Source organism: Podarcis tiliguerta (assembly GCF_965153285.1).
Source record: "Podarcis tiliguerta genome assembly, chromosome: 2".
In the NCBI taxonomy this organism is placed as follows: Eukaryota; Metazoa; Chordata; class Lepidosauria; order Squamata; family Lacertidae; genus Podarcis; species Podarcis tiliguerta.
In genome coordinates, this window is record NC_139535.1 from 10,052,369 (window position 1) to 10,062,996 (window position 10,628).

General features: G+C 45.5%; 1 protein-coding gene across 2 annotated transcripts in view; it reads right to left on the reverse strand.

Moving 5' to 3' along the window:
• LOC310670251 (uncharacterized protein) overlaps positions 1 to 10,430 on the reverse strand; it is a 30,248-nt gene extending 19,818 nt beyond the window's left edge. Inside the window, exon 1 of one of the 2 annotated variants that reach the window (XM_083425230.1) lies at positions 10,167 to 10,430. Coding sequence is in view for 1 of the 2 variants with exons in the window: in XM_083425228.1 (XP_083281354.1) it covers positions 6,395 to 6,418 (24 nt within the window). In the remaining variant the exon portion in view is untranslated. Of the gene's footprint in view, positions 1 to 6,394; positions 6,517 to 10,166 lie in introns of those variants that run through there. The other variant, XM_083425228.1, reaches the window with a different exon arrangement.
• Between the last annotated feature and the right edge of the window lie 198 nt (positions 10,431 to 10,628).

Consider the following 10,628-nt stretch of genomic DNA (forward strand, 5'->3'; position numbering starts at 1 on the left):
TAGGCCCAACTGAAAGTGCTGGTTTTGACCTATAAAGCCTTAAACGGCACAGTACTGCAATACCTCAAGGACTGCCTCTTTCCACATAAAGCAACCCAGACTCTGCGTTCATCATCTGAGACCCTTCTTCGTGTGCCCCCTTCGTGCGAGATCTGGAGGGTGGCAACACAAGAACGGGCCTTCTCTGTGGTGACTCCCCATTTGTGGAATGTTCTCCCCAGGAAGATTCGCCTGGTGCCTTCATTATACAGTGGTACCTCGGGTTACATACGCTTCAGGTTACAGACTCCGCTAACCCAGAAATATTACCTCAAGTTAAGATGCTTCAGGATGAGAACAGAAATTGTGCTCTGGCGGCGCGGCGGCAGCAGGAGGCCCCATTAGCTAAAGTGATGCTTCAGGTTAAGAACATACCTCCAGAACGAATTATGTACTTAACCTGAGGTACCACTGTATATTTTTAGGTGCCAGGCAAAAACGTTCCTTTTCAACCAGGCCTTTGGCTGATTAATATTCTACAGCCTTTTAAATATACAGTGGTACCTTGGGTTAAGTACTTAATTCGTTCTGGAGGTCCGTACTTAACCTGAAACCGTTCTTAACCTGAAGCACCACTTTAGGTAATGGGGCCTCCCGTTGTTGCTGCGCCGCCGGAGCACGATTTCTGTTCTCATCCTGAAGCAAAGTTCTTAACCTGAAGCACTATTTCTGGGTTAGCAGAGCGTGTAACCTGAAGTGTATGTAACCCAAGGTACCACTGTATCTGCAGGAAGGGGGGCACTATTGTTTTGCTGTTTTGTTTTAATTGTTTACTTGTGTTTTTATCCTGTATTTTATTTTGTAAACCACCCTGAGATCTTATGAAAGGCGGTAAATCAATCTAAGAAACAACAATACATACAGTGGTGCCTCGCAAGACGAAAAGAATCCGTTCCGTGAGTCTCTTCGTCTAGCGGTTTTTTCGTCTTGCGAAGCAAGCCCATTAGCGGATTAGCGGCTATTAAAGGTTTAAGGGATTAGCGGATTACCTGCTAAAAGGCCATTAGCAGCTTAGTGCCTTAGAAAAAGGGGGTGGGGAGCGAAAAAAAACCCCCAGGAATCGCAAGACATTTTTGTCTTGCGAAGCAAGCCCATAGCAAATTCATCCTGCGAAGCACCTCCAAAACGGAAAACCCTTTCGTCTAGCGGGTTTTCCGTCTTGCGAGGCATTCGTCTTGAGGGGCACCACTGTACCTGGAGATGTGGGGGATCGAAGCTGGGACCTTTTGCATGGGACGCATGTGCTCTACCACTGAGCTACCTACAGCCCTTCCCCAAATATCCTTGCAAATAATTATTGGGGGCTGGCAGTCACTGATTCACAGACCCACCCTTATGATTGTGCTGCAACTCTGGCTTATTCCTGCCCCGCCTCAATTTCTCCACTGGCTACCTCTGAGGAAGAAAAAAGGCCACAGCAGGTTGCCAGCACGTAATACCTTCTTTGCAGTATTTGCAGTGGCTGCCAATCTGATACCTGCAGAGTTCAAGGTGTTGGTACTAACACATAACAGATAAGCTCAGAGATGAGGCACCTGAGAGGTAACAGCAATGGCAAGCAGAGGCAGCCTGTCCTGTTTCACCGCCTGAGGCAAAATGGGAAGGTGCCACTTTGCATTCATGCGATGGACCCCGCTTGCCGCCCTCACCAAAGCCTCACTTACACGGCTGCGGCTTCTGCGTTCTGGCGAGATCATGAGAAAGCACTGCAGGAGCCTCCCCATGTGATCTTGCAGGACTCTTGTGAGATCTCCCTAAAACCCAGAAGCCACTAGATCAGCTTCTCCTCACTTCTCTGGCATCATAGGAGCCAATTCTTAGGGGCCAAGGTCCCGTCGGCCTCCCCCCAATAAAATATTTGAGGGGGCCACCCCCCCCAGGTTGATGGCAATTGCTATTAAAATGTTGTCTGTGTACTGCGTCTTGCAAGCTATGTGGGGTGAAGCTTACGTGCCCCCCAAAATGCTTTTTTTTAAAAAAAGGAAAAAAGGTTCCACTACTCACCGTGAAGGGACGCGGGTGGCGCTGTGGGTTAAAGCCTCAGTGCCTAGGGCTTGCCGATCGAAAGGTCGGCAGTTCGAATCCCCGCGGCGGGGTGCGCTCCCGCTGTTCGGTCCCAGCGCCTGCCAACCTAGCAGTTCGAAAGCACTCCCGGGTGCAAGTAGATAAATAGGGACTGCTTACTAGCGGGAAGGTAAACGGCGTTTCCGTGTGCGGCTCTGGCTCGCCAGAGCAGCGATGTCATGCTGGCCACGTGACCCGGAAGTGTCTTCGGACAGCGCTGGCCCTTGGCCTCTTTGAGTGAGATGGGCGCACAACCCTAGAGTCTGTCAAGACTGGCCGGTACGGGCAGGGGTACCTTTACCTTTACTCACCGTGAACTTGTTACAGTAAATTACACTTTTAACATTTGTGGGGGAAAGGTGCCGGTACTGCATACCCTTGAATACACCCAGAAAAAAGAACTGCCCCCAAATATCTGGCAGTGGGGGCATGCCAGGGAGGCGCCCCTTGGATTCTGCTGCCTGAGGCAGCCCTGCCTGCAAGTTCCAAAAACAGACCCTGTTTAGGGAAGTTTCTAATCCTTGATGTTTTACCGTGTTTTTAATATTTTGTTGGGAGCCACTCAGAGAGGCTGGGGAAACCCAGCCAGATGGGCAGGGTATAAATATATTGTTATTGTTATAACAGAATCCTGCTCCACAGGATTTTAGTGTGTCTTCTGCTGTCCCATGTAATAATATTATTCTTGAGATACAACAGGCATCCACAATCTACACTTTCCGGAAACAAACTGAAACATTTCTGTTCCAGGAAACTTTCCTAGCTGGATAAACAGACCTCGCTTAGCTGGTATTGTTTTTAAATTTATCTGCTGTTGTTTTCTGTGTTGCTTTCAGCCATTTTAGTATACTGTACAGCGTTTTGAGACACGTGTGGAAGGTGATATTATTATTACCGCTACTCAGGGACAGAGCACAAGGTCCCACCATCTGCCAATGACAGAGGATAAATAACATAGGGCTCTACAGTGTTGAGTCTACACCAGGGGTGGAAACATTGGGGTGTTGCTGGACCACAACTCCCCAAAATCCCTTATCCCATCAGTATGTGCTAAAAGCTGGCTGGGACTGACAGAAGTTGAGAGTTCAACAAGATATGGAGCACCCAGGTTTACCATCCCTGGTCTACAGAAAAGAACAAGTGGACAAAAATCTGACAACAAAATTGGAATATCCAAAACCCTGGTGCGGGGAGGACATTTTCATCTTCCAGGACACTCTGTAACCACCATTAAAGCAATAATCCTGGAACAAAGGAACTTGAAATGGCAACTGCCATGTAAAACTTCCAAATTACAGTTCCTCAAGAGGTTCAGTTTATGGATTAGATTTGAACAAAGTCTTAGAATTCCTTGTTTTCTTTCATCATACCTCATGTGTCAATTGCCTTTCCAATGCCAGGATGCCAGTGATATCAAATTTAATTGTTTTAGGTGTTCCAAATGTTCCCAAAAAAATTTAGATTAAAAAAAATGTTTAAACCTTTATTTAAATCTATTTTTCTTTGTATCGTACTATTTTTCTCTTGTTGCTGTCTGCTGCCCTGAGCGGAATAGATATTTAAATGAACAAACCATTATTATTTTTCTGTGAATGGCCATGGCTAAACATCGCCCATACTCTTCTGCATTTCTGTTCCTTCTGACCTCACTATTTACAATCCCCATCTTGCACATCCCACTACCATGTGTGCCTGCACGAGGGTGTGTTTTATGTATCACACATGCCCACATACACCTGCAACTCAGGATAAATACTTCATGCATCTGATTAAGTGGATAATATCCTACCAAAAATTATAATATGCATAATTATGCAGCTGTCTTATATGAACTCTGTTAACAGCATAATGTATTTATGCTTTTATGTGTATTATTGGTGGTAGTAGTACTAGTAGTATTAACTTTTTGGTAATAAGCAACTAAGTAATTAATACTACTAGTACTACTACTACCACCAATAATAGTCAGTGTTTTTTTTCTTAAAAAATGTTTAGGGGTACTCTCATTTTGACTCAAGAAAATCACCATTTTATAGTTCAAATTGAGAAAAATAAATGCAGTAAATGGACAAAAGTGCAAAGATTCACAAAATGTTTAGGCATACCCCTGTGTCCTCCCAGAAAAAAAGCAGTGATAATAGTGATAATAATGTGTTAGTCCCTAAATTGCTACAAGGCTGTATTGTTTTGCTGGGAGTCAGCTAAAGGGAAGAACAAGTAGCAGGTGATAGGAATAGCCAGGGGTGTTATTAGGGCACAGCCCAAGGGGCAGTGAGCCCCAGGTATTTTACACTGGGGGCCGAATCTCCTGTTCCTTGTCTCCTTTATTATTTATCCATATGGGGGCACTGGAGATGGGCAATTTTTTCTTTAAGTCTTTCATTGTCCAATCTTAAGTTCTCTTTGCCAGTTTGCAATTTTCTTTTAAAGCCTTCATGAAAATTCAACAGCATTTTAGTGCAAATGTCTCCTAACATACACCCTTTTTGTGTGCAAGTTTGCCAAATATACCAAAGCTATTTCCCCTGGCATAATGCAGTTGTGTGCATCATTTTTGCCAGCATATGCATGTATATGAACGCTTTATCCCAGTGCATGCATTTCTGCACACACTACTTGACAAAAAAAACTGCTCTGCAAAAGTCAGCAAAGTGTGGGTTTCAAACAAGAGCCGTGTATTTCAGTTCATGCATTCTTTCGGAAAGTGAAAAATTGTTTCAGAAACATAAAATGGTAAAGTCTGAAGGGACCCTGAGGGTGATCTAGTCCAATGCTCTGACATGCAGGAATCTCAACTAAAACATCCATGATAGATTCCCATCCAACCTCTGCTTAAAAAGCTCCAAGAAAGGAGAGTTCACAACCTCCAGAGGGAGTCTGTTCCACGGATGAACAGCTCTCAACATCAGAAAGTTCTTCTTGACGGTTAGTTGGAATCACCTTTCTTGTAACTTGAAGCCAATGGTTTGAATCCTACCTCCTGAGCAAGAGAAAACAAGATTGCTCCATTTCCCACGTGACAGCCCTTTATAGGTATTTGAAGATGGCTATCCGTCTCATCTTTCCCAGACTAAACATACCCAACTTCCTCAACCGTTCCTCATAAGGCTTGGTTTCCAGACCCTTGATCATCTTGGTCACCCTCCTCTGCACATGTTCCAACCTGTCAGTATTCTTCTTAAATTATGGTGCCCAGAACTGGAAACAGTACTCCAAATGTGGTCTGACCAAGGTAGAATAGAACGGTACTATGACTTCCCTTGATCGGGACGCTATACTTCTACAGATGTAGCCTGGAATAGCGTTAGCTTATTTTGCTGCTGCATCACAATATGGACTCATGTTAAGCTGGTGCCCTACTCAGACATCTAGATCCTTTTCACATGTACTACTGTTAAGCCAAGTGTCCTCCATATTTATATTTGTGCATCTGGTTCTTCCTGCCTAAGTGCAGAACTTTGTCCCTGTGGAAATTCAGTTTGTTAGTTTGGACCATAGCTGTCAACGTTTCCCTTTTTTTCAGGGAAATTCCCTTATTCCGAATAGGATTCCTATCAAGAAAAGGGAAAAGTTGATAGCTATGGTTTGGACCCAGTTCTGTAATCTGTTATAGTCAGAATCCAGGCCACAACTCTCTCCCAGTGCTACCTAGACATGCCTAGAAACATCTGCATGCAAGGGAAATGCTCCACCACTGAGCTACACCCCTTCCTCAAGTTTTTAAGATACCCAGAAATGCCCCTGGGATGAGCCACTGCCGATGTAGAATATTCTGGCCCGCACAGACCATTAGTCTGACCTGGTATTAAGGTAGTTTTTAATTCTCACGGCAGTGAGATGTGCCACTCCTGCTGAATTCGGCTCTCTTCTACCGCAGAAGTCATAAAAGATTAAAGAGCAACATGGAAAGAATTCACAAACATCCCACATCTAGAACACTCACGTAAGATGCTGCAGGGCCAATTCGACAGAGGTTGTTCCCAGCTTAGTCCCAATCCCCAGGGGGAAAGGATCTCTCTTGAAATGCAGCGTAAGGATTGATATATAAGTTCAGGCATCCCTTCTCTCAGCGTCTGAGCCCAAGAGGCACTGATTGTGTTTATTTCCCTCTTTCTTGTTACCAGACCGTGCCAGGGAGAGATTTCCTGCCTCTTTAGTTATTTATGGGATTTTTCCACAGCACTTTTCGACTTGCCTGCCCAAATCCGTTTTTCCTGCCCCTACCCCCAATTTGTCTTTTCCGCCCCATCATTTTTTTCTCCTCCTCCTCTCCACCCATCATCCCGGGTACCTTTAATTCACTGCTCTGAGACATCTTTCTCCAGCCGCTTGCAAAGATAATTCAAAATCCCAGTTGGCAAAGGCAGCAGACAGGAAGTGGCATTCATGAATGCAATCCCATTCTTCCCTCCTTTCCCTCCCAAACCTCCTCCCTCTCTAGCAATTGCAGCTCAGTGGATTTAACCCTCAAAGAGCTGAAGAAGAGCACCTCTAGTCTGGGAATCTGGAAGACAAGTTCTGAACATCTTCCCAGGGAATTCTTATTGGGCTTTAACTATTGCTCATCCGACTGAAAGCAGACCCAGGGAAATTGACATGCCAAACCAGCTCAGTCCCATTAATTGCAATGGGACTTGGTTAGATGCTGCCCATCGATTAATTGGAATGTACTTCCTGATCTTCCTCCCAAAGGTGGCTAAACATCAGTGATAAAGCAATGCAATTAAAAAATGAGAGAAGAACGTAGATGAAAACCAAATTAATAAAATATAAACAGTGTCACCTCCTCACGTGGTCACGAGGCAAGCACATCAGAAAGGCTGTTCACCGTACAGAAGAAGTGGGGAAACTTTTTCGATCTAAGGGCTGCAATCCCTTCTGTGGAAGGAAGGGTCACACAGAATCACAGAATTGTAGAGTTGACCTACAAGGGCCATGTAGTCCAACCCCTGCAATCCAGGTATCTTTTTGCCCAAGGTGGGGCTTGAACCCACAACTCTGAGATTAGGTCTCCTGCTCTAAGGACAGAGCTATCCAATTAAACATGCCAGTGGAGGGTGGGGCCAGAGGCCAAAAAATAATAATTCCCCACTCCCTCCATGCAGGGAAGATGCACCGTCCCTTTGATCATGTCAGCGGCATGGTTGCATTCTGATATCGCATTCCCAACATTTCCCCTATTTACTCTCCATCAAGAACCTCCATAATCTTCCTCCTGCAGCCCAGACAAATTACCCCCAGAGCACAAAGAGATTTGTGTGCATATGTTGGGGTGTGAGCATAAAAGAAATGTGTGTAACGAGAAAGAGAGAGAAGATGAGGAACAGAAGCTCAAAGATATGCAAGTATGAATTCTTAAAGCAGATTTGGGAACAGCTGGTGCCAGCCAAACCTGCTGGCTTTAAGGAGAAACCCACAACAACAGAAAGCAGCAGCAAAGCCATAGGTTCTGGGAGTCAGATATTTGGCTGAGAAGTTTGAAGGACAAAGCATTGGAAGTGGGTTTTATTATGCTTTAACTGTCCTACGGGAGGGAGGCAGTGGAAGACAGGAGGGCCTGGTGTGCTCTGGTCCATGGGGTCACGAAGAGCCGGACACGACTAAACAACAACAACAACAACAACAACAACTGTCAACAACAACAACAACTGTCCTATTAAGCCAGGAGGTGGATATCTTAAATGAGTAGCATTTTGTGAATGGTCAATCATATATGAACGTTCAAATAGTGTTTGCAGTGCTCTAAATGTCATATTTTATAAAGTTGAAAGAATAAAATTTATCACTCCCCCCTTGCAAAAGCACAGCAACGCCCAGTTCTTTCAGATTCAGTTTCGGGACAGAGCCTTGGTCCAAGAACATAAAAAGAGCATTGCTGGAGGAGGCCCATGGCCCATCTAGGCCAGTATCCTGTTCTCACAGTTGCCAACCAGATGTATCAAAGGGAAGCAGACAGGCAGGACCTGAGTTCAAGATGGAAACCTCCTTTTCTGTGGTTTCCATCACCTGGTATATATTGCCTTCAACAGCAGAGGTAAAGCATAACCATCATGACTCATGGGCATAGCCATAATTCATGTTTGGGGGACAGGATTTTTGTTAGGGGGGCAGAACCAAGCTATCTGTGATGCGATTGGTCAGTTTGTTAAGTATTTTTATTTATTTACTTGATGAGGAGCAGCTGACCCCCTCCCCGCTATGCCCATGATGTGGCAGGCCAGTGGCTACTGAAAGCCTTAAAGGTAAAGGTACCCCTGCCCGTACGGGCCTGTCTTGACAGACTCTAGGGTTGTGTGCCCATCTCACTCAAAGAGGCCGAGGGCCAGCGCTGTACGGAGACACTTCCGGGTCACGTGGCCAGCGTGACATCGCTGCTCTGGCGAGCCAGAGCCGCATACGGAAACGCCGTTTACCTTCCCGCTAGTAAGCGGTCCCTATTTATCTACTTGCACCCGGGAGTGCTTTTGAACTGCTAGGTTGGCAGACGCTGGGACCGAACAACGGGAGCGCACCCCGCCGCGGGGATTCGAACCGCCGACCTTTCGATCGGCAAGCCCTAGGCGCTGAGGCTTTAACCCACAGCGCCACCCGCGTCCCTAGCACTGAAAGCCTTATCCCCCATGAATTTATCTAATCTTTTACACCAGTACAGGTTGGTGATCATCCACAACAGCTCAGGGGAGCGAATTCTGTAGTTAAACTCTGCGCTGGGTGAAAAAGTACTTTCATCTGCCTAAACCTTCCAGCATTCAGCTTCGTTGGATGTGCCGGAGTTCTAGGACTGAGAGGGAGAAAATATTCTCTCTGCATAACTTTATACACCTCCATCCTGCACCTCCCTTTCCTTTTTCTCTAAACTAAAAACTTCCCAGCGGTGTTTCAGCTCATCTCTGCTTGCGTTCTGCTGGAGATGCAATAGGGATAATGCTTCTTTAAAACGTATCTTTTTTCATTGTCCTATATTGAAATAATTTTGGCAGAAGGTAACTGAAACAATCAACAGAACTGTACGGAACAACCTTACATTTACAGAGCAAAATATGTTCTTGAATTATATACCCAGCACATGGAACCTTACAAAAGGACAATAGGAGTGCCCTAACCACAGCAAAAAGACTGAAACAGTGCAGGCCCGTCTGTAACATGAAATGCCTGCAACTCGAAGTGCTGCTTATGCGCATGTGCACACCTTGATTTGGCGCTTCTGCGCATAGCACAATTTAGCACTTCATCGCATGCAAGAGCAGCGAAACCCAGAAGTAACTCGAAAAGACGCAACATGAAGCAGACGCAACATGAGGTACGACTACTGGTGAATTGGAAAAATAAAAATGCAGCTCCCTTCTACAATTGGACTGAAGACTTATACACAAACTCACAACATATGAACAACTTGCATATAAACGCAGACATGCCATGGACAAATTCAGTCTGTTCTTACAAATACTGTAATAGGTTAAGATCTGGTGAAGAACAATAACAACCTTGCAAAAAGTTTTGGGTTTCCCCCCTCCCCCCTTTATTTTCCCTTCTACTGTATGTGGGTTGTTTCTCTTTCTCCTTTTCTCTTCTTTATTTACGTCTCACCATGTTTAGTGCACATATAATTATGTACTATTTGAAATTTCAATAGATTTTTTTTAGAAAAAGGAAAAGGAAAACACAACACACACACACACACACAACACAACTAAAAACTTCCCAGCTGTGTTCCAGCTCAACTCTACTTACGTTCTGAAGCTTGCAAGCGAAAGATTAAAGCAACAACCCTGCCCTGATTTTTTGTTGTTGTTGCTGTTCTTTCCTCCCCGCTCCCCGCAGCATCTGGCCTACAGGGGTACACTGCAGCTGTAGGTGGAGGTTCTGTTTTCCGCAAGAGCACGCGGCGGGGTGTGTGGCCCAGCGAAGATCAGCTAACAAGCTCTCCCTCTGATCTGGCAGGCGTGGGAAAGGAAGGCGGGGAGAGCGGTGTGCATCTTGTTTACTCCTTGCTTCGGATTCCCCTCCCATCCGCCGCTTCGCCTCCGATCGCCCCCTTCTCCCGAATCCCCGACTTAACTTACCGTTCCCAAAAGGCGCTGACTCCTTTGCAGCCGCTGCAAGATTGCAAAAAAAAATAATAATTCCAAACTTCAGAACGACCCAAAAGGATACTCAACCAAGGGGGCGGGACAGGAAGAGGAATTCTACGGAACTTTTTAAAAAACAATAATAACAACAATATTATTAATAATGTCTCCGCTTTGGCTGCGCCTTCTCTAAGCAGGAGAGCTCGGTGCTTTTAACCCATTAAGCCTGATGTAGGGAAAGTAAGCGGCAGGGCTTCCGGGTGTCCTTTTTATTGTGCGTTCATTTCTACGCTGTGAGCGCACCAAACATTTCAAGCGCGTTCCACGCCCCCTCCCCCGCCACCGGAATCCTGGGAGCTGTAGTTTGTTAAGGATGCTGGGAGTTGTAGTTCTGTGAGGTTCTAACTGCAGTTCCAAGGATTTGGGGCGGGGGGAGGTGCTTTAAATGTATGGATT